This window comes from Sturnira hondurensis, unplaced genomic scaffold, assembly GCF_014824575.4.
Source record: "Sturnira hondurensis isolate 20B ecotype Veracruz unplaced genomic scaffold, ASM1482457v3 Scaffold0015739, whole genome shotgun sequence".
In the NCBI taxonomy this organism is placed as follows: domain Eukaryota; kingdom Metazoa; phylum Chordata; class Mammalia; order Chiroptera; family Phyllostomidae; genus Sturnira; species Sturnira hondurensis.
This window is the reverse complement of record NW_028088370.1, coordinates 258432-279825: the sequence shown is the minus strand read 5'-3', so window position 1 is coordinate 279825 and position 21394 is coordinate 258432. Positions and strand designations below refer to the sequence as shown.

The 21394-nt window shown below is 51.7% G+C and overlaps 2 protein-coding genes across 7 annotated transcripts; one reads left to right on the top strand and one right to left on the bottom strand.

Annotated features, from left to right (window-relative positions):
- The first annotated feature begins 109 nt into the window (after positions 1-109).
- Positions 110-17115, top strand: TAOK2 (TAO kinase 2). Of its 5 annotated transcripts, none has more exons than XM_037065385.1 (19): positions 112-882; positions 4006-4172; positions 4360-4431; positions 4524-4625; positions 5099-5144; positions 5275-5371; positions 5530-5643; positions 5755-5846; positions 6302-6395; positions 6495-6576; positions 7345-7512; positions 7702-7962; positions 8137-8298; positions 9791-10156; positions 10249-10452; positions 10795-11034; positions 14384-14596; positions 15560-15742; positions 15829-17115. In XM_037065385.1, the coding sequence occupies exons 2-19, from the start codon at positions 4041-4043 to the stop codon at positions 16348-16350; spliced, it is 3150 nt and encodes a 1049-aa protein (XP_036921280.1). In that variant the 5' UTR covers positions 112-882; positions 4006-4040; the 3' UTR covers positions 16351-17115. The 5 variants fall into 5 exon arrangements, with proteins under 5 accessions (XP_036921277.1, XP_036921276.1, XP_036921280.1 ...); XM_037065384.1 differs by having other exon boundaries at positions 7684-7962; XM_037065386.1 differs by lacking the exon at positions 15829-17115 and adding an exon at positions 15311-15418 and having other exon boundaries at positions 7684-7962; positions 15560-15647.
- Positions 17116-17845: 730 nt separating this feature from the next.
- HIRIP3 (HIRA interacting protein 3) lies at positions 17846-21259 on the bottom strand. Of its 2 annotated transcripts, none has more exons than XM_037065388.1 (7): positions 20897-21259; positions 20699-20819; positions 20468-20582; positions 18771-20071; positions 18512-18674; positions 18316-18414; positions 17846-18241 (listed from the first exon to the last, which is right to left on the bottom strand). In XM_037065388.1, exons 1-7 carry the CDS (start codon positions 21046-21048, stop codon positions 18081-18083), a joined length of 2112 nt encoding a protein of 703 aa, XP_036921283.1. In that variant the 5' UTR covers positions 21049-21259; the 3' UTR covers positions 17846-18080. The 2 variants fall into 2 exon arrangements, with proteins under 2 accessions (XP_036921283.1, XP_036921282.1); XM_037065387.1 differs by having other exon boundaries at positions 18512-18671; positions 20897-21069.
- Between the last annotated feature and the right edge of the window lie 135 nt (positions 21260-21394).

Below are 21394 nucleotides of genomic sequence, written 5' to 3'. Positions count from 1 at the left end.
CGGTGGCTGCTTGTCCTCATCGCCGCGGCAGTAAGAAGAGAAGGGCGGGGCTGTTTCTTTCGGAGCCCCGCCCCCTTTGGCCAGGCTTCCCTACAGCGCCTGCGCGCTCCCGCCCGGTCTCCATCTTGGAATTGGGAGGAAGAGGGAGAGGGAGACCCGGACGAGACCCGGGTTCTGGTGCGGCGAGGAGCTGAGGCTGAAGAGGAGAGGGGGAGATGGCGTCGGGACTGCCCTTAGCTACAATCTTTTAGCCACCCTCAGGAGAGAGAAAGAGAAGGGGAGGAGGCCGGGGAGGGAGTGGGGGCTGTCACCCTCAGACCCTGACGTGAGGAGCCGTTTGGCCGGACGTCCTAGGGGTGGGCGCCCTGTTGGTGGCCGGACACCTGGGGCTCTGGCCCTTCGGTCCGAATTTCTGGGCTTGACCCTCACTTCTCAAATATCCGGGTGTCAGCCCCAAAGATTGAGATATTCGCGACTCGGGTCCCAATCTTTCTAAATCTGGGGTTCTTGTTTTATAGGGTTTCAAATATCTGGGGTTCAGGGCCCCGCGTGCACCAGTAGCCGGGGTTCATTCCCCACGCGTTCAAATACCAGGTTGAGCCTCCCCACGTTGAAATATCTTGGATTCAGATCCCACAATCAGAAATCCGGGACTCAGCAACTGTCACCCTCGAGGGGGAGGACTGGACCGCGAGGTCAGATCAGGTTGTCACCTCCTCCCCTCCAGGGGAGGCTTCCCGGGCCCGCCCCTCAGGAAGGGAGAAAGACGAGGACGAGGTGGCAAGGGGAAAGGCCTCCTTGCCCCTCTCCCAGCTTGGCAGAGCCGCTGGAGGACCTCAGGAGGAGTCGGAAGCGCTGGGGCACCATAGTGACCCCTACCAGGTGAGACATGGGGAGCAGGGACGTGGGTCCCTGTGTCTAGCATTGATAGGAAAGGGTGCTCCTTTCTCAGAAGTTGGACCTAGGTGGGCCCTTACCTCAGGCTGGGGAAGCCCAGCTGGGCCAGTGGTCAGCCTCTGGCTAGCCTTGCCTTCAGAGCTGCCACCCTCTTCCCCTTCCTCTTCCCTTCATTAAGTCTGTTTGATGGGGGACCTCAGTTGACAGGGTTTCTGATGTCACCGAGCGTCACGCCCTAGGTGCCTGAGCTAATCAGGTGGGTTTGCACCCTTCTGATCTCCCCTGTTCACTTTGCCCCTCACAGCTACCTCTTTCCCATGATTATAACCCTTTTAATTGATTGTTCTGGAGTGTTGATTTCCGTGCCTCTGACTTCCATGGTGGGTCTGTTTATATGTTTTTTAGGCATGTTCTGGTTAGGTTTTTGTCCTTTCAAGAAATGTGTGTGTGCATTTGTGTTTGGGATTGCCTGGCAGTACTTCCCCCTGGTTGCATTAGTTACCTTCCAACCTCTTGGCTGTGATCATATAAATAATCTATTTGTCAAGCAATCTATCATTTACAAAGTGCTTTACATCTATTTTCTCATCTTCACCCTTTTATTGCTATCTTCCCATTTTACAGTTGAAAATATTAAGGCCCAGAGAGGTTGCCCAAGGTCACTCACTCAGTGGCAAAATCAGAATTTGAGTTGGGGTAAGATTTAAGAATGGGAGGAACAAGAGCTTCCTTTTTGGGAGAGCTGTACTCAGGAACTCTGGCTCCTACCTTCTGCCTCATGGATTTTTCTCTTCACCTTGACCTTCATCTTTATTGTGGTCCCAGTCTTTGGCCTGGGTCCCTTTCGAGGAGGACTCTCTCTTCTGACAGATTATAGCCTCAGTGGTGTTAAAGCCAAGCTGCTGGGGTAGGGTGATCCCCAAAGTATTAAAACCTTGTTGTGGTGATCTTAGAGGCAAGAAGGGAAAAATCCATATGCTGAGTGTCTGTATAGAGTTCCTAAGTATGAGATCTCATTAAAAATTTCACAACAGAGCCCTGGCTGATGTGGCTTAGTGGATTGAGCACCGGCTTGCAAACCAAAAGGTCGCCAGTTCGATACCCGTTCAGGGCACATGCCTGGGTTGCAGGCTCTGTCCCCAGTGGGGAGGCAGGTGGGAGGCAGCCACACATTAATGTCTCTGTCCCTCTCTTTCTCCTTCCTTTCCTCTCTCTCTAAAAAATAAAGAAAATCTTTGGGAAAAAAATTCACAGCAGACCTATGCTGTAATTCATTTTACTGAAGAGAGGACGAAGTATAAGGATATTACTCAAAGCTCTGTTGCTGTACATTAAGGATGAAATGTACTACTGGTAGTGTAGAGACAGACACACTTGGATTTCCTCATCTACAGAATGGAGATAACATTGTCCATTTTAGAAGGTGGTTATGATTTAGCACAGACCTTGGTAGTTGCTCAAATGTTCAGTGTTATTTGAGGAAGAGGCCTCATGTGATGTGGCCTAGGGTTCTGTGGTGGCATTCTTGGTTGGAAGCTGGTAAAGAGGTCAAGAAGATTACTTTGGCAGGTTTTGAGCACCTGCTTTTGTGTGTGGGTATGTGGTGGGGGTGAGGGGTTCTTGGCAGGATTGCTAACAGAATGAAGAAAGGGGCCTGCTTTGAGCAGCCTTGGAGCTGCTGAGGGTAATCAATCAATCTCCCAGGCTATTCTGAGCCCTGTGCACCCTATGTGCAGCTTTCTCCTGGAAGAAGCTGGGCTTGCTCCTTGTCCTCCAGCTTCCAGTTGGGCTGAGGAGGCAAAATTAACAACACAACAGGAAACAATGCATGACAAAATATAATTACATGCTAAATTGTTAGTCTCTCTTAGAGGGCTAGAACTCTGCCCTGGGAGTCCAGCTCTGCTGAAGGCTTCTTTGTGCCTGAATTCCAACAAGTGCTTAGTCAGGAGTTGCCTGGGATCCCCTTGGGGGTCTAGACTTTGATGAAGGAGCTTTCTCTGGGCCTTTGGGTGGGTGCTCCTGGAGCTCTCTCTAAGCACTGGAGTGGTCAGGGAAAGCTTCCGGCAGGAGGGAGCTGAGCTTGTAGTGAGTTGCTGAGAGAGTAATGAGCACACATGCCTGACTGGAGAGGAGAAAGTCCTCTTCTCTGACCTTGGAGAAGTCCTCTTTCCTTTCTGTGCCTCAGTGATCTTGTCTGTGAAATGGTGTCGTGATCCTGCCCTGTTTATTTCATAGGGCTGTTTTAAATGCACAGTGGTAGAGGACCAGTTTGGGGAAAGTCACCCTTTCTGAGCCTATTTACTCATCTGCAAAATAGGGGTAATAGTAATAACCTCATAAGGTTGTGGTGAGAACTGAATGAGAGATAATACATCTAAGATGTTGCTACACGTGCTTAATAAATGTTATTGGTATACCACGAATGTCCTATGCCAGTGTGTGGTGCCTATGCAATTAGAATGAACAAATAAGGCAGCTCAGGTCACAGGGAGGCCCCCAAAGCCAGATGCCATTTCTAGCCCTGTCCCTCCCCATTCTAGATCTCCTCATTGCCAGTGTCCCTAGCCCCTTTTTGAGAATGAGTCTTCTGGCCCTTCTGGGCCAGTACCCACTTCTAACAATGGCCGGATTTCCACTACCTCCGGCCTGGCTATTTCCTGCTCTTTTCCAGGGTGTGAGAGGTGGGGGGGCCCTCAACGCCAAGGGGAATTGGAAGGTGCCTGGAAATATTTGGAGTATGGGACTTGTGAGACAGGACCCTTTGGGATTTGGGCTTCTGGCTGGGAGGCAAAATCTTTTATTCTTGAGGAGAGAAGTAAGGGTTGTAGGGAAATGGAATTTGTTAAGGGCTGAGGGGGTTGGTGAGGATGCGTAGTTTCCAGTCATCTTAGGAGTTTTAGGGACTCTAGCCCAGCCCCATGCTTTGGTTGCCAGGGCAGCTTCATTTTTTGGAGCTTTGATGTTGTTCTTAATTCCCCCCTGCCCTTCCTCAGCAGTGCCTCCCCCTCATCAGGGAACTAAGGAAGGAAAAGATAAACTTGAGGGGCCCTTTCCTCTCTCTGAGAGCCCCATCTTTGCACTAAGGGTCCCATTTTCATTCTCCAGGTCAGTCCCCACTCTCAGGGCCCTCAGGGGCCACCATGCCAGCTGGGGGCCGGGCCGGGAGCCTGAAGGACCCTGATGTGGCTGAGCTTTTTTTCAAGGATGACCCCGAAAAGCTCTTCTCCGACCTTCGGGAAATTGGCCATGGCAGCTTTGGAGCTGTGTACTTTGTGAGTTAAAGCTTGGGAGGGTGGGATAGCGATGGGGACTGCATTCTTCTTCCTATGGACTTCCAAACAGTCCCCTACAGTACTCCACTACACCAGCCTTTCCTGCTTTCTCCTACTGTGCCAGCAAGTCTTCCCACTGCCCAGTTCTCACTGGTGCCTTCACCCACCTTCTGGTCTGGTCCTCTAGGCCCGGGATGTCCGGAATAATGAAGTGGTGGCCATCAAGAAGATGTCTTACAGTGGGAAGCAGTCAAATGAGGTGGGTTAGGCTTAACAAGACTGGGGGGGGGAGGAGACCCCAATCTCAAGATGCAGCTTATTAAGCCTCTCTTCCCCTTGACCGGCTTCCAGAAGTGGCAGGACATTATCAAGGAGGTTCGGTTTCTACAGAAGCTCCGGCATCCCAATACCATTCAGTACAGGGGCTGTTACCTGAGAGAACACACAGCTTGGGTGAGCTAGCCCCCTGACTCTGGCCTGTTGTTTGCCCCCCAACTCAGGCCCATCCTTGTCCTGGTCTAGTCTTTTAGGTGGGCCCCGTTCAGAGTGCTGGTGTTGGGATCTTGGGGAAAAGGAAGTCTCTCCCCTTCTCTTTAGTTCTCCTACAAAGCCATGAGCAGCAGTATCTGTTCAGACTGGTGTGAAGAGTGACATAGACCATTAGCAGTTGGAAAGGGGCACATGGGTTGGAGGAGATAGAAATTTAATGGAGCTTTGAAGGGATTCAGGTGGGAGAGACCTTGATTCTAGGGACTCTCCCACCCCACCCCCATTTTCTCAGTTGCCCTTCTTCCCTGTTGTTACCCTCTGGGCATTGTCTCAGTGAAGGATACAGCAAGGCAGCTCTCCATTTTGCATCTCTGCCCAAGGGAGATGGGCCAGGGGTGACCAATTCTACTGACATCTGACCCTTGACCCTTCCTTAGCTGGTGATGGAGTATTGCCTGGGCTCAGCTTCTGACCTTCTAGAAGGTAAGTAACTTTGTCCAACAAGTGGGAGAAGGGAGAAGGAGAGAGAAGCTGTAGGGGAAAGGTTAAGGGGAGCTTGTTCCAGGTCCATCTTTGAGCTCCCTCAGTTTGATGTTTTTCCCTTACTCCCCAGTGCATAAGAAGCCCCTTCAGGAGGTGGAGATTGCAGCTGTGACCCACGGGGCCCTTCAGGGCCTGGCTTATCTGCATTCCCACAACATGATCCATAGGTACAAGCAGCACCGATGATGGCTGAGAGGGAGGAGGATGCTCTCTACACCACTCTTCATTCAGCTAGGCTACAACCTTCTTTGAAACTTGGTACTAAAGCCCCTGCCCAGCCTTTCTGAGATGCATGTCTTATTCCTGTGATTTGCTTCTCTGGCAGGGATGTGAAGGCTGGAAACATCCTGCTATCAGAGCCAGGCTTGGTGAAGCTGGGGGACTTCGGCTCCGCATCCATTATGGCACCTGCCAACTCCTTTGTGGGCACCCCGTACTGGTGAGTGGGACTGGTGGTGAGTGGAGAGAGCTCCCAGGATGTTGGGAGCAGGAGTTGGCAGGGTCTAGGCAGGTAGTTAAGTTAGCCTCTTTCTCCTGACCATTCTCCCAGGATGGCTCCAGAGGTGATCCTGGCAATGGATGAAGGGCAGTATGATGGCAAGGTGGATGTCTGGTCCTTGGGGATAACCTGCATTGAGCTGGGTAAAGACATCCTCTCTGTTCCTTCATCCTCTTTACACTGTCTTTCTCTTCCTGTCTCCATACCATACCATCCTTCAAGGTCTCTGAGCTTCTGTCCATTTTGACTCTACCCTTGATCCCCAATACAGACAACTGTCAAATCTCACAAGTTCTTAAACCGAAAGATTTCATAGCATTTATCCCTTCCTGTCTAATACTCTAGTCCTAAACCTTTTTTGAGCACTCACTGTGTACCGTGTGTGCTGTGCTAGTATATTCTAGGTATATTACAGTGAAAGAGGCTCTTGCCTTTATGGAACTTGCATTCAAGTTGGGGAAACAGGCATGTTTTCTTTCAATGTGATAAAAACTGAATGGGGGAGCTGGAGTGTGAACCCAGGTCTTCTGATTTCCATTCCAGTCTCCTTTAACTACCTGTCCCCTCTCACTTTCTCCTACTTGACCTTTCTCTGTAGCGGAACGGAAACCACCGCTGTTTAACATGAATGCGATGAGTGCCTTATACCACATTGCACAGAACGAGTCCCCTGTGCTCCAGTCAGGACACTGGTAAAGAATTGGATTCCTGGGCCCAGGGGTTAGGCCACAGGTTAAGGCTATCTGACTCATGCCTTCCTAACCCTTCCTTAATCCTCCTGTTACTACTAGGTCTGAGTACTTCCGGAATTTTGTCGACTCCTGTCTTCAGAAAATCCCTCAAGACAGACCAACCTCAGAGGTTCTTCTGAAGGTGAGGGCTCACTGGCCTAGCATTCTCCTAGAACTGTGTAGCATGTTAGAGCCACAATGAACCCCTCAGCAAAAATAGTGATTTCCAATTTTTTTCTCCATCAAGAGCTTCATTTATGAATCCCACCCCTGTCCCCACGCTCCATGGATTCTGCGTTTTACTAGATTCATTAAGTAATCATTTGTTTTCCCATCTTGTATTAACCAAAGATGTATATAATTGCCAGCCAGAGCTTCTGGTCAGCGTGCAATTACTAGGGTTGCCACACTGATCTGATGTAAATTGAGCCAAAAGCCTGTGTAGCCTTGTCATGGGTAAACGTATGATTTCCCTTAGATGTTTTTTGAGTTATCAAAAGTAGGCCCCCATTCCCTTCACAGATTCATGGGGGCCTTAAGAGCCCTGGTTGGGAACAAATGTAGATTGTCTGGTTTGACAGGGGGTTTATAATTGTGGGATACCTTATGAGGCCCAGGGAGGCCCTGTGCCATGCCCAGGCCATGTAGTACTCTGATAGAAGCCCTGGACAAGAATCCAGATCTGACTGTTCTTGTCTGTCAGCCATAGCTGAAGGAACAAGAGACTGAGCAGTAGAGATTGGGTGGTGAAAATTAACGTGGGAGGAGAGGTTGGGACAAGGCCAGCATCAGCTCCTGCTGGGCATAGACCCCAGGGGAGTTGCCTCAGGCTAGAGGAATGCCAACACCTATAGGATATTGAGGGTCAGGGGGTTGCTTGGCAGCAAGCTTCAGTGTTCTCTTTCCCCAGCACCGATTTGTGCTCCGGGAGCGGCCACCCACAGTCATTATGGACCTAATTCAGAGGACCAAGGATGCTGTGCGGGAGCTAGACAACCTGCAGTACCGCAAGATGAAGAAGATACTGTTCCAAGAGGCACCCAATGGTCCTGGTGCTGAGGCCCCAGAAGAGGAGGAGGTGACCCAGCTTGTCCTGCCACCCTTTACTACCATGTTGTACTTGCCTCCTAGCAACTGTTTGACTCCTCCCTTCTCCACTTCATCCTTCTCCACTCCTCCTCGTACCCACTGTCTCCTTGTGCTACCTCCACGTATGCACCCCTTGTACTTCCCCTTCTCTGCCCAACAGCCTATGCCCTGTCTACAGGAGACGGAGCCCTACATGCACCGGGCTGGGACGCTGACTAGTCTAGAGAGTAGCCACTCAGTACCCAGTATGTCCATCAGCGCCTCCAGTCAGAGCAGCTCAGTCAACAGCCTAGCAGATGCCTCGGACAATGAGGAGGAGGAGGAGGAAGAGGAGGAAGAGGAAGAGGAGGAGGAAGGCCCTGAAGCCCGAGAGATGGCCATGATGCAGGAGGGGGAGCACACAGTCACCTCACATAGTTCCATTATCCACCGGCTGCCGGTATGCAGCTTGCCCTGAATAGACCTGACAATGGCAAGGCCCAGCCCCAGCCTTCCTGCCCAGGCTCTCCCTCCCAAGCATGACTGCCTCTGTAAATTTGACTGGGTCTCCAGGGAACTCCCTTTGGGCCCATTGGCCTCTGAGCCTGGGGTATCCTTTCCACTTTTCCTCTAGGGCTCTGACAACCTGTATGATGACCCCTACCAGCCAGAGCTGACCCCAGGCCCTCTCCAGCCACCTGCAGCCCCAGCTCCCACCTCTACCACCTCTTCTGCCCGCCGCCGAGCCTACTGCCGCAACCGGGATCACTTTGCCACCATCCGCACTGCCTCCCTGGTAAGTGTAGCCATCTTCCCTCCGCCTGGAGGCCCCAACTATCTTTAGTCTAGAAATAATATTCTGCTTGTGGCACATGAGTAAGTTCATGTCCTACCCTCACTTTTGGTTTACTCTTACCTTCTCCTCACATAGTTTTTTCTCCTTACTTTGACCCTGTCTTCTTCCAGCAGACTGTTTTGGTCACACTACTCAGTGTGGCCAATCCCCTGAAAGTCACAGACCTCCAACATTGGGTGTTCCTAGCTTGGCAAACTCTTACTCCATTTTCGTGCCCGGACTTAAGTAGCATCTCCTGTGGTGCCTCCCCAGGCTCCTGGCCAACCAGCGCTTTATATCCCTGTGCTGTGCTGCTCCCGAACAGCATTGTAACAGGTGTGGAGTGGTATTGAGGTATCTGCCTCATACCACTGACTGGTTCTCAGGCCCACACATGTGACTGTATTTAATTCTTCAAGCTTCTCTGTGAGGGAGAGGATAAAGTCCCATTTGAGAGACTAGCAGCCATGACTCAGAGGGCCTGCTTGCCCAAGTCACTTGCCTAGGCACCTTTAATGGTTCTCAAATTCTGTAAGCAGGACCTTGGTCCTTTCCTAAAATTAAGTCATAGCAGTATTTTTCTCACTTGACAGGGAAAAAAATGGGTAGACTTTTTATGAAACGTTTTTTATCCATACTTTTAAATAAACATCTAGATTACATTCCTTAGAGGCTACTGGTTGGTTTAGTATGTTCTTGTGGTCTCTGCATATAGTTGTTTTTTCTGGTAGAATAACTCTTCAGATCCTGTTATGCTTGTGTCACTTCTTTGTGTCACTGCAATGAAGTCTGATGTCCAGGGTATTGGCCATCTGAACTAATTTGAGGTCCACTGACGCAGCCCTTTGACAATGGACCTGAGCTCAAACTTCTGTGAGGAAATCCAGGCCTAGTGTTCTTGTTATTCCAACATCACATGGCCCAGATCCTGGCTCTGTACTTGGGCTGTAACGGTCCTCAGTGTTTGCTGAAGGAGAAGGAAGCCAATACTTACTGGTTCAGAGTGTTCTAGATACTAGTACATATGTATCAAAGTTAATCTCCACAGCTCCAATGGAAGAGGTATCATTGCTCCACTTAATAGAGGAAACCAAGGCTTAGCAACCTTAACTTGCTTCAGGTCACATGGTTAGTAAGTGGCAGAGCTGGGACTTGGGCCCAAGTCTCTGATCACTCTTTTGAACCAATATGAATTATTCCTACCTTTACTCCAGTTCCTGTGCTCAGCACCTTTTATTGTTTCATTCAGTCACATCAACCTGTGAAGTTGATTATATTTCCATTATCTAGTTGAGGTGGCAGGTTTAAGAGGTTATGTGTGAGGAATGTACCAAACAAAAATTAAACATAGGAGTCTAAAACTCATATTCTTTCTCCATAGAGAATGAAGACTATATGTATTAATAAAATGAAGACAAGGGCTGAGCCCTTCTTATCCTCTCTCTCACCCCAGGTCAGCCGTCAGATCCAAGAGCACGAGCAGGACTCAGCTCTGAGGGAGCAGCTAAGTGGCTATAAGCGGATGCGACGCCAACACCAGAAACAGCTGCTAGCCCTGGAGTCGCGGCTGAGGGGTGAACGTGAGGAGCACAGTGCACGGCTGCAGCGGGAGCTTGAGGCGCAGCGGGCCGGCTTCGGGGCTGAGGCAGAAAAGCTGGCACGGCGGCACCAAGCTATCGGTGAGAAGGAGGCACGAGCTGCCCAGGCTGAGGAGCGTAAGTTCCAGCAGCACATCCTTGGGCAGCAGAAGAAGGAGCTGGCTGCCCTGCTGGAAGCACAGAAACGGACCTATAAACTTCGGAAGGAGCAGCTGAAGGAGGTGGAGTAGGCTGCAGCAGTGGGTAGGGCTCGCTGGTGGGTAAGGCAGTGAGCCACCCTTACCACCCTGCTCTCCCCACTGCCCTTACCCAGGAGCTCCAGGAGAACCCCAGCACACCCAAGCGGGAGAAGGCTGAGTGGCTTTTGCGGCAGAAGGAGCAGCTACAGCAGTGCCAGGCAGAGGAGGAGGCAGGGCTGCTACGGCGGCAGCGCCAGTACTTTGAGCTGCAGTGTCGCCAGTACAAGCGCAAGATGCTGCTGGCTCGTCACAGCCTAGACCAGGATCTGCTGCGAGAGGTCGGTCACCCCATCCCCCATTTTCCTCCAGGATCCCAGAAACCCCTTTCTGTTTGCCTCACATGTGGTCGGTCATCTTTCCCCCGCCTTTGTACGGGTTATGGCTCTGCTTCTCTTGAACACCAGTTTTGCATCTTGTGCCCATCAGACAGACCCTGCTAGAGTTCCTTTAGGACTCTGTTCCTGGGCCAGCCAGGAGTTTGGCTCCTTTATGCCCCTTACCCCACACCTCATCTCCTAACCCTCAGCTGCCTCTTCCAAGGGATTCTGGGGATCTTAACTTCTTTGACACCAATGAGACCTCCTAACCACACTCTGGGCCCTGCCTCTCTCTTGCTTTAGGACTTGAACAAGAAACAGACACAGAAGGACTTGGAGTGTGCGTTGCTGCTGCGGCAGCATGAGGCCACACGGGAGCTGGAGCTACGACAGCTCCAGGCTGTACAGCGCACAAGAGCAGAGCTCACACGCCTGCAGCATCAGACAGAGCTGGGCAACCAGCTGGAGTACAACAAGCGGCGTGAGCAAGAGTTGCGGCAGAAGCATGCGGCCCAGGTTCGCCAGCAGCCCAAGAGCCTCAAAGTACGTGCAGGCCAGCGTCCCCCGGGCCTCTTGCTCCCCATTCCTGGGGCTCTGGGACCACCCAGCACAGGCACCCCTAGAGAAGAGCAGCCCTGCTTATCTGGCCAGGAGACAGTCCTGGACCAAAGAATTCTGGGAGAGGAGGAGGAAGCAGTTCCAGAGAGAAGGATTCTGGGAAAGGAAGGGGCCATCTTGGAACCAGAGGAGCAGAGGATATTGAGAGAAGAATCAGGAACCCCTAGTCCCAGTTCACAAAAACATAGGAGTTTTGATGAGGTAGTTTGGGGTCTTTCTGAGGTGGAAATAGAGGAGCTTAGAGTCCCATCCTTGGCACCTCAGGAGAGGAACATTGTGGACCAGGAGGTGACTGAGGCATGGAGTTTGTGGGCAAAGGAGGATGGGAGCCTCCTGGATGAGGAATTTGAGCTTGGCTGGGTCCAGGGTCTAGCACTGACCCCAGTCCCTGAGGAGGAAGAGGAAGAGGAGGAGGGGGCTCCAGTTAAGACCCTGAGGGATCCTGGAGATGGTTGTCCCTCACCAGACATCCCCCCTGAACCCCCTCCAACATATCTGAGGCCCAGCTCTGCTAGCCAGTTACCTGGACTCCTGTCCCATGGCCTCCTGGCTGGTCTCTCCTTTGCAGTGGGGTCCTCCTCTGGCCTCCTGCCCCTACTACTTCTGCTGTTACTCCCACTGCTGGCGGCCCAGGGTGGGGGTGGCTTGCAAGCCTCACTGCTGGCCCTTGAAGTGGGGCTGGTAGGCCTGGGGGCCTCCTACCTACTACTTTGTACAGCACTGCACCTGCCCCCCAGTCTGTTCTTACTCCTGGCCCAGGGCACTGCACTGGCAGCTGTCCTGGGTCTTAGCTGGCGCCGAGGCCTTATGGGTGTCCCTCTGGGGCTTGGGGCAGCCTGGCTCTTAGCCTGGGTAGGCCTGGCTCTACCTCTGGCAGCTATGGCAGCTGGGGGCAAATGGGTGCGGCAGCAGGGCCCTCGGATCCGCCGGAGCATCTCCAAGCTCTGGTTGCGGGCTCTGCTGCGCCTATCACCTATGGCCTTCAGAGCCCTACAGGGCTGTGGGGCTGTAGGGGATCGGGGTCTGTTTGCACTCTACCCCAAGACCAACAAGGATGGCTTCCGCAGCCGACTGCCTGTCCCTGGGCCTAGGCGGAGTAATTCCCGTGCTGCTCGACACCCACTAGTCCTATTGGCAAGGTTTTGGGCCCTGTGCAAGGGCTGGAACGGGCGCCTGGCACGGGCCAGCCAGGGTTTGGCCTCCCACTTGCCTCCCTGGGCTATCCACACACTGGCCAGCTGGGGTCTGCTTCGGGGTGAACGGCCCAGCCGTATTCCTCGACTGCTACCACGAAGCCAACGCAGGCTAGGGCCCCCTGCCTCCCACCAGCCACCACCAGGGACTCTAGCTGGGCGGAGATTTCGAACCCGTCAGTCCCGGGCCCTGCCTCCCTGGAGGTGACCAACTCTAGCTCTTCACCAGCCCAAATCTAGAGCATTGAAGCACTTTATCTCCCACTACTCAGTGAAGATTCTGCGGTCCCAATCCTCCCTCACCCATCCTTCCTCAGTATACTTCCCCACCTCCTCAACCACCCCATTGTCCTTTGGACCTCTAGACAGGCAGCCTCCTCCACTGTGGAGCCCGCAAGTTACACTTTGTGTTCTCCTGAAGCTCCTCCCCCACCTTAAGTTATTGCTGTTCTCCCGCTGTGTGTGTGCTCATCCTCACCCTCATCGACTCAGGCCTGGGGCCAGGGGTGGTGGTGGGTGGGAAGTCATGTTTTTTTTTTCTCTCTTTGATTTTGTTTTTCTGTCTCCCTTCCAACCTGTCCCCTTTCCCCCACTAAAAAAAAAGAAAAAGACAAACACAAATAAAATACTGAGCGGAACTGTACCTTTGGCCCAGGCTGCCTCTGTCTGCTTTGTCCTGCCGCCTAGCCTCCCTGGTATGCCCCCAATCCAGACCCTTGGCCCCCAGTTCCATGACCTCTTCACCTCCATCTACGTTATCTCAACCCCTTTCACTCCTCAGCCTCATCCTCTCTGCCATCATAACTTTGTTGCATCATGACCACCACCAGTTTGGGGGTCGGGACCTCTGAGCTTTGACATAACTTCTTGGTCCCACAGTTCCCATTTGTGGATTCCTTAAGAGAGTCCTTAGTTTCCAGGTCCTTTTGTGCTCATCCCCTGCTTTATCTCCCAACCTGTTCCCAATGTGATTCCCTTCTTTCTGGGAGCTGAATTTCTCTCCTGGCACCAGGCATAATCCTAGAAGGCTGGGGGATGGGACTGGAAACCCAATACAGTAGGGGGGTGGTGAGTTTGGGGGGCCAGGCAGAGAGTATGGGGGCCATGGAAATGGAATTGGTTGTGGGCTTGGAGTGGGAGCTGAGTGCATAAGGGACTGGCTGCGGAAATGTGGCCAGAGTGACAGCTGCTGGTCCATTGAACTTGTCAGGCCCTTTCTGGCCACCACCTTTGCCCTATATGGGGCCACCCCTTCTTATCCACTTCTCAGCTCGGTGCTTATCCTCCTTCCCTCCTTCCCACCCAGATGTACTGAACCTGGGCCTTCTCTGTCTTTAGCTGTGTTATTCTCTTCCATGGGTGTGTTGTGTGACTTGGTTTTCTCACTCCGTTTATGCACATTCTGTATCTGTTCACATGCTTCTATCTCTAGGTTGTATTTTCTCTTTGCATGGTCAAAACTTCTTGGATACCCTCAGTACTCTAAAAATTCTGTTTTCTGTCCACGAACTCTCCTGCTGTTTCTTACGAATTTTTCACCTAATTCTGAAGATGCTCTTGGAACCTGCTTTATTTTCTTTACATCTTTTGCCCATTGAGAATCTTCCTCTTCCTGATCTCTCTCAACACAATCCCACCTCTCCATGTCTGTCTGTATACANGCATGGTCAAAACTTCTTGGATACCCTCAGTACTCTAAAAATTCTGTTTTCTGTCCACGAACTCTCCTGCTGTTTCTTACGAATTTTTCACCTAATTCTGAAGATGCTCTTGGAACCTGCTTTATTTTCTTTACATCTTTTGCCCATTGAGAATCTTCCTGATCTCTCTCAACACAATCCCACCTCTCCATGTCTGTCTGTATACAGTTCCCCCCGCCCCCTCTGTCTAACATGTTTTCTGTTTCTCTCCCTCTCCCTGTCTCTGTTTCTGTCTCCTTTCCTCCTCTCTCTTCTCACCTTCTCTCCTGATTGTTCCTCCTCTCCTCTTTCTCCTCTTCCTTCTCCTCCTCCTCCTCCTTCTCCTCCTCCTCTTCCTCCTCTCCCCTGCCCCCATTTCCCCTCGGTCCATCCACTACATAGTCTAAGGAGCTGCAGATCAAGAAGCAGTTCCAGGAGACGTGTAAGATCCAGACTCGGCAGTACAAGGCTCTTCGGGCACACTTGCTGGAGACCACGCCCAAAGCTCAGCACAAGAGCCTCCTTAAGCGGCTCAAGGAAGAACAGACCCGAAAGCTGGCAATCCTAGCCGAGCAATACGACCAGTCCATCTCAGAGATGCTCAGCTCACAGGCGGTGAGGCCTGGGGTCCAGGGAGTGAGCATGGTGGAGGTTGGCCGCTATTTCCCACTTAGTTATGGGCAGTGAAAGTGGGGGGCACGTGGACATAGAAGGGGCTTTTTGTTCCTGGGAAACTCAGAACTCTCCCACTGTTAGTATTCTGCACAATGGTTTTATTATCTCTCTTGAGTATTTTCTTAAGGTCTTGACAAAGCCAGCCTGCCTACTCTACCAAGAACCACCAAGGAAAGAGTGGCTATAATTTTTCTTGAGCCTGAGTTTAGTTTAATGTGCGAAGAGGGAGCAAATCAAAATGCTTGTAGCCCTCATGCCAATTTTCTCAGACTTCTGGAGGATTTTGAAGGTTGCTATTCTAAAAGTGATTACACATAACACTTGAATGGACCACTTAAAATATACACATAGTGTAAAAAGTAATGCTATTCATTGCCATTTTTCTACCTAGGGCTCTACCTCTCAGAGGTAACTTGGTAATAATTTATTGTACTAGATTTTTTTCCTATACATACTTTAAAAGTTACATAAAATTTTTTAATAAAAATGAAATCATAATTTAAATACTGTTCTTTAACTTTTTTCCCCACCCAATATTTCTTGGACATCTTCCCATATCAATACACATATCTCATTTTTTTAACAGCATAGAATTTTCCATGGTATGGATGTACCATAATTTATTTAACTCATCCCTTATTGGTGGACATTTAGGTTGTTTCCAGTATTTTGCTATTACAACGCTTCAGTGAACACCTTCGAGCACATGTGCAAGTATACCTTGGGGATAAATTCCTGGAAGTGTAATTGCTGTGTCACAGGGTATGACGACCTTTTATTTTGGTAGATGTTGACACTGGCTGCTTCTTGAAACTTTAGGGCCCAGGCCTACCTGGGGCAGGGGAGGATTGTGGGGCGGGGCGGGGAAGGAGGCCCCTAAAACTAGTTCTTCCTATTCTCCAGCTGCGGCTTGATGAGACCCAAGAAGCAGAGTTCCAGGCTCTTCGGCAGCAGCTGCAACAGGAGCTGGAGTTGCTCAATGCTTACCAGAGCAAGATCAAGATCCGAACGGAAAGTCAGCATGAGAGGGAGTTGCGAGAGCTGGAGCAGAGAGTAGCACTGAGGCGGGCCCTGCTGGAGCAGCGGGTAAGAGGGCTTGACCTCCAGGACAGGGTGGGGAGGGTAGTCCTGTCACCTTTACTGGATTCTGATATCTTTTCTTGGTGCCCCAGGTGGAAGAGGAGCTGCTCGCCCTGCAGACAGGGCGCTCCGAGCGAATCCGGAGTTTGCTTGAGCGACAGGCCCGTGAGATTGAGGCTTTTGATGCTGAGAGCATGAGGCTGGGTTTCTCCAGTATGGCTCTTGGGGGCATCCCAGCTGAGGCTGCTGCTCAGGGCTATCCTGCTCCACCCCCTGCCCCTGCCTGGCCTTCCCGCCCTGTTCCCCGCTCAGGGGCACACTGGAGCCATGGCCCTCCTCCACCAGGCATGCCCCCCCCAGCCTGGCGTCAGCCCTCTTTGCTGGCTCCCCCAGGTCCCCCAAACTGGCTGGGGCCCCCAGCACAAAGTGGGACACCCCGTGGTGGAGCCCTGCTGCTGCTAAGAAACAGCCCCCAGCCCTTGCGACGCGCAGCCTCGGGGGGCAGTGGCAGTGACAATGTGGGCCCACCTGCTGCCGCAGTGCCTGGGCCTCTAAGCCGCAGCACCAGTGTCGCTTCCCATATCCTCAATGGTTCCTCCCACTTCTATTCTTGAAGTGCAAGGTGGATGAACAGGTGAAGGGGCAAGGGCAGGGGTGGGTGGAGCCTGATCCTGGAGGGCTGTAAGCCTGCGGCCCACTCAAGGGTGGGGAAAAGGATGTTGGTTCCAGCTCTCCTCAAACCTCATCTCATGAGCTTCTTGGGCTGGCCAGTGGCCCAGTGTCAGCTTGGGCATAGATGCCTCAAGGCTGACTAGGAGTCCCTGCCTCCCCACCATGGTGCCAGGGTCTCTCTCCATCACAGCCTCAGAAAAGGAGGGAGATATGTGTGTGTCAAATATTCATCTAGTCCCCTGGGGGGGGGGGAAAGGGTGGGTTTAGACATAATTATATTCAGAGAACTATACTACCCCCTGCAATGGGGCCATGGACTGGGGACACCAGGCCCTCCAGACCTGCAATATGGCAGAGCAAGTCTGGGATCTGGGGTGGGAAGGACAGGAGGGAAGGTCCTTCGTAGGAAGAAGGATCAGGATGGGGTCTTGGGGTCAGGATGCCTGGGTCTTTCCATTCCCCCGTTGCCGTCTGATGTCCTGTGCCGTCTTGTCTTTTTTTTTTTTTTTTTTTTTTTNTCCTGTGCCGTCTTGTTTTTTTTTTTTTTTTTTTTTGAGGTCAATCAGAGCTGGGGCAGGGGAACAAGGGAAGGACCTTGGAAGGGACTGCACCCAGGTCTGGGAACAGTCATGGGAGCCCCTCCCAGCTATGGGGCTAGCACAGAGCCCCATGGCAAGCTTTTAATAAACTGTTGATATTCTAACAGACCCAGGACTCACCCTTTCTGTCTAAGGTGTGTATTAAGGACTGTCCAGTGGCAGGTGATAGTGTTACTTGTAGTTAAAAAGAATTTATTGCGCTGTGTAAGTAAAAATTTCAGTGATTTTAATGACTTCGGGCATGACTGGATTCAGAGCTCCAAAGGGGATCATCAGCCTTTTGGCCTTGGCTTCAGATTTTTAGAAGATTCACTTCATGCTCAGACTCCTGGCAGCTCCAGGCTTACATCTTACCAGAAACCTCAACAGCAAGAATCTCAGCAAAGTCCTGAAGTGACTTCATAGGCTCCATGTGTAGCCAGAGGCCTAGGTGGTACTCTGATTGGTCAGGTATAGGTCCTGTACCCACCCTTGCAATGCCAAAAGAGTTGGTCCATGGACTAAGAAGTGGCTATTTTCATAAGAGGAAGACATAAATACCAGCTGTCTCCAAGTTATCTTTTTTGCTTCACATTCTTAAGGCCAGTTTTTCAGACGCTCCTTCCAACTAGGCAGGAGGATCAAAGAGGCATACTGGTCAGGCTGAAGGAACGATGATAGGAGCTACACTCCTCTGATGGAGCCTGAAGGCAGACTGGATGACAGGATCTAAAAGCTGGGACTTCTTTAGAGAACCTGAGGGAAACTGAAAGGGAACCAGACTAGGGGTGGACAGTACAGTGGCCACTACCCAGCCTCCTGGCTCAAAGTACAGGGGGGTGAGAGTAGGGGACCAGTGTTGATGAAGTGATTCAAACATGCCTTTATTGAGTCTTAAACCCCTAATAAGCACTTGAAAATGAGAAGGTGAAGCTGAGAAGTAGGATCCCAACAACTGTGTCCCTAGGGGCCGAGTCTTGGAAGAAAGTGCTTCTGTTCAGTGCGGGCACGTATTTGAGGGGTTGGTTGAGGGGGTGCTGCGTGTAAATGTGCTTTCTACAAATGTCTAAGTCCCTCCTGGTAGATGAGGGAGCTCAGTTACTCTCGCCATCACTGCTGATGATGCCTCGCATATGTGACCAGTCTGGGCGTGGGGGACGGCGCCTTTCTTCCTCTGAGTCCAGGGCCCGGCGGTATAGTTCTCCAGGAGTGGCTGCTTCTGAAGGGTTCCAGGCTGTGCGCCTGCGTGGCCGACCTGGAGGAAGAAGTAGATTAGTTGAGAAAGCCCAAGTGCCATCTGTTCCTGGGGAGTAGGAAGAAGTCCCTCACCTGAACAGCTGATAATGTTAGTAATGTCCAAGGAAGCCACCTCAGCTGCCTCCTCACGCTGCTCCTTCAGAGCCCGACACTTCTCTAAAGAAGGGTTACCTGGGGCAGAAGAGGCTTGTGATACTTTCCTCCCCAGCAGCCAACAGCATACCTGGCCTCACCCTTCATGCAGCCCCCACAGCATACCCAGCCTCACCCTTTATGCCCAGAGCTTCCAGCTCTGCCCGGAGGATACACAGGCGCTCCTTGTGTGAGCGGCAAGAGCCCAGGAGTTTCTTGTAGTTGCGATGGGCTCCACAGGCCCGAATGTAGCGCTTTAGTCTCATCACAGCAGGGTGGTCCTCACCATGATGACCAGCCTGTCAAGGAAAGAACCGCTGAAGGCTAGGCCTGGGCTTGAAGCTGAGTCTCCCTCTTCCTTTAATTGTGACCTCCCACTCCATCTTCACCCTCACCTTCCTGCCTTTGGGTTCTGGACTGCCATTTGAAGAAGAGGAAGAGCTTTGTGTCCTGCATTTCTTGGAGCTCTTCTTGTAAGAGCGGTTCTTCCTTTCCTCCTTGAGAGTTACCCCTGCCTCACTGTCACTCACCTCCCTCTCCGAGTCACTTGCCTCGCCATTGGCTGTCTTTCCACTTTCCACTTTGGCTGACTTTCCAGTGCTTTTAGAAGCTGGTCTCAACTTCCTCCATCTGTCTTCCCCATCCTCCTCACTGCTTCCACTCTGCCTTTTGCCACCCTTTCCCTGGGTCCTGCCCCTGCTCTTCCTCTGCATTAGGAGCTCTTCATCTCCCCCACTGTTATCCCCACTGTCTGCTGCTGCTTTTTCCTTCTCTTCCTCTCTTTCCCTACCGTTTCCCAGCACTCTTGCTGCCCTGCTTTTCTGCTTACTGCTCCTCTCCTCCCAAGCTGACTTTTCCCCTCTGTTGCCCAAAGCTCTGGCTTTCCAACCCTCCTCTTCCTCTCTGTTCTCTTTCTTGGCTAGGGTCTCCTCCTCCTCACTCTCCTTTTCACTTTCCTGGTGGCTTTTAGCACCTGTGTTTCCTGTCCCCTGGGTAGGTTCCTCCTCACTGTTATTCTCCTCCATGGCTTGCTTCCTACTGGCTGAAATCTCGCCTGGTGCCTGCTTGTTCTTAATTGTAGTCTTCCACCCCACCCTCACTCTCCCACCTTTGAATTCTGGACTGCCATTTGAAGAAGAGGAAGAACTCCATGTCCTGCTTCTCTTGGAGCTCTTCCTATAAGAGCAGTTCTTCCTCTTGCCCTTGGGGATCCCCTCTGCCTCAATGTCACTCACCTCTGTCTCTGAGTCACTTGCCTCACCATTGGCAGTCTTTCCACTTGGCACTTTGGCTGACTTTCTAGTGCGTTTAGTAGCTGGTCTCAACTTCCTCCATCTGTCTTTTCCATCCTCCTCACTGCTTCCACTCTGCCTTTTGTCACCCTTCCTCTGAGTCCTGTCTCTTGTCCCAGGTTTCTTCCTAGCCCTACCCTTGGAGTCCTTTTCCCCATCCTCTTCCTCACTGCTCTCTTCTTTCCAAACCTTATTTGTTCTAGCAGAGCTCTCTTCCTCCTCCTTACAGCTCTCCTTCATCACCTCCTTCTCTAATCCAGTCTTTGCGGTAAGGTCCCTTTGCTGTTCTTCCCCATCTCTGCTCTCTACTGATTTTGAAGCTTGCTTTGGACTGACTATTGCTGCCATCCCATTCTTTGCTGGGGGGCTGATGCAGTCTGGACTGGAGGTTGCGGCGCTGGGCTCTGGAATGTGGAGAGAAGAGAAGGTTGGAACAGGTTCCTCCTGCCCCTTCTCCCTCTACTTGGAATAAGTTGCCTCAAACTCTGCTCTGACAGATGCAGGAAACAGTTATCAGTCCACCCTTCCTGGTTCCTGACCCAACTGGCCTCGCCCTCAGCCAGTGCCTTAAGACAGGGGTGTCCAAACTTTTGGCATCTCTGGGCCACACATTAATTACATTGCAACGCGTAATCACAAAAAAATTCTAATGTTTTAAGTAAATTTAGAATTTTGTGTTGGGCCACGTCCATTGCCTTCCTGGGCTACACTCAGGCCGCAGATTGGACACTCCTCCTTGGGACATAATACACGCACAGTAAACACTCTTTGAATGAACCAACTATGCAGAAGGCACTAACCTGACTCCGAATTCAAACGGAACCTTTTTCTCTCTGGTTCTTTGCAATGGGTGGGAAGCCTCCTGGCCTCCCTGGCAAGGTCTAGCCCTTCATCTCTGGCACCTGCTTCATCCACCTGTTTGTGCATCAAAAGAGGAAAATGTACCAGGCAGAGTTCTGCCACACCCCTCTCAGGTCACTACTCCTTGGCAACAAACCCTGTCTCCCGTGACGGGGGCTCGGCGCCCACACCTGCATCTTTAACAGTTCCTCCTCCACTAGCTGTTTCAGTGCCTGTTTCTCCTCAGGATCCAGGTGGTCACGGCCGGTGTGAGACAAGAACCTCTGCCTCACGATGGAGTGCGTGAGCGTGCTGCGGAGACACGTGTCAAGGTGGAGTCCTTGACCAGCCCCTGCCCTTTCCAACCCCAACCCCAACCACCAGTGCACCTAAGGTCCGGGCGGCCTCCGAAGAAGCTACGAGTGAACTCCTGCATCTCGTTCTCCCGCGCCATTTTGCTCCAACTGGGATTGGAGCAAAAACTGGCTCCCGCGTTTTTCTTCTCGGCCTCCGTCAGCGCGGTTGACAGATGCTTGCGCATGCGCAGTGTCAGAGCGCCGTCAGGCTAGGGACCGTTGGGTTTCAGTCAAGGACGCTTGGACCCAGGCTTTTGCCAGACAAAACTTGCTTTTCCGGCAGTTGGAGGGTCTCGTGGCTCCTCCCTTTTCTTAGAACCAATCAGTCTTTTTTCTTAATTCTCGTTAGAAACTGATCTGGCGCCTCAACCTTTGGGTGTAACGTAAACAATTCGCGACGCTGCCTCCATCCGCGGTCGGGGGACAGCGGCCACTGTGACTTAAAAAAACAGAAAAGGACATCTCTACTGAAAACTAGGAAGACCCGGGGGACAAGTCTTGGGGCTTCTAATCGCTGAGCACATTTAGAAT

What these genes read in the sequence shown, in the direction of transcription:
- TAOK2 (XM_037065381.1), top strand. Translation starts at nt 4,041, where the DNA reads ATGCCAGCTGGGGGCCGGGCCGGGAGCCTGAAGGACCCTGATGTGGCT. An exon ending in TCCCACAACATGATCCATAG is followed by an intron (nt 5,372 to 5,529) that starts GTACAAGCAGCA and finishes CTTCTCTGGCAG; the next exon opens with GGATGTGAAGGCTGGAAACA. An exon ending in GGAAGGAGCAGCTGAAGGAG is followed by an intron (nt 10,157 to 10,248) that starts GTGGAGTAGGCT and finishes GCCCTTACCCAG; the next exon opens with GAGCTCCAGGAGAACCCCAG.
- HIRIP3 (XM_037065388.1), bottom strand. Translation starts at nt 21,048, where the DNA reads ATGCGCAAGCATCTGTCAACCGCGCTGACGGAGGCCGAGAAGAAAAAC. An exon ending in GGAGGCCGCCCGGACCTTAG is followed by an intron (nt 20,820 to 20,896) that starts GTGCACTGGTGG and finishes GTGTCTCCGCAG; the next exon opens with CACGCTCACGCACTCCATCG. An exon ending in AGGAACTGTTAAAGATGCAG is followed by an intron (nt 20,583 to 20,698) that starts GTGTGGGCGCCG and finishes ATGCACAAACAG; the next exon opens with GTGGATGAAGCAGGTGCCAG.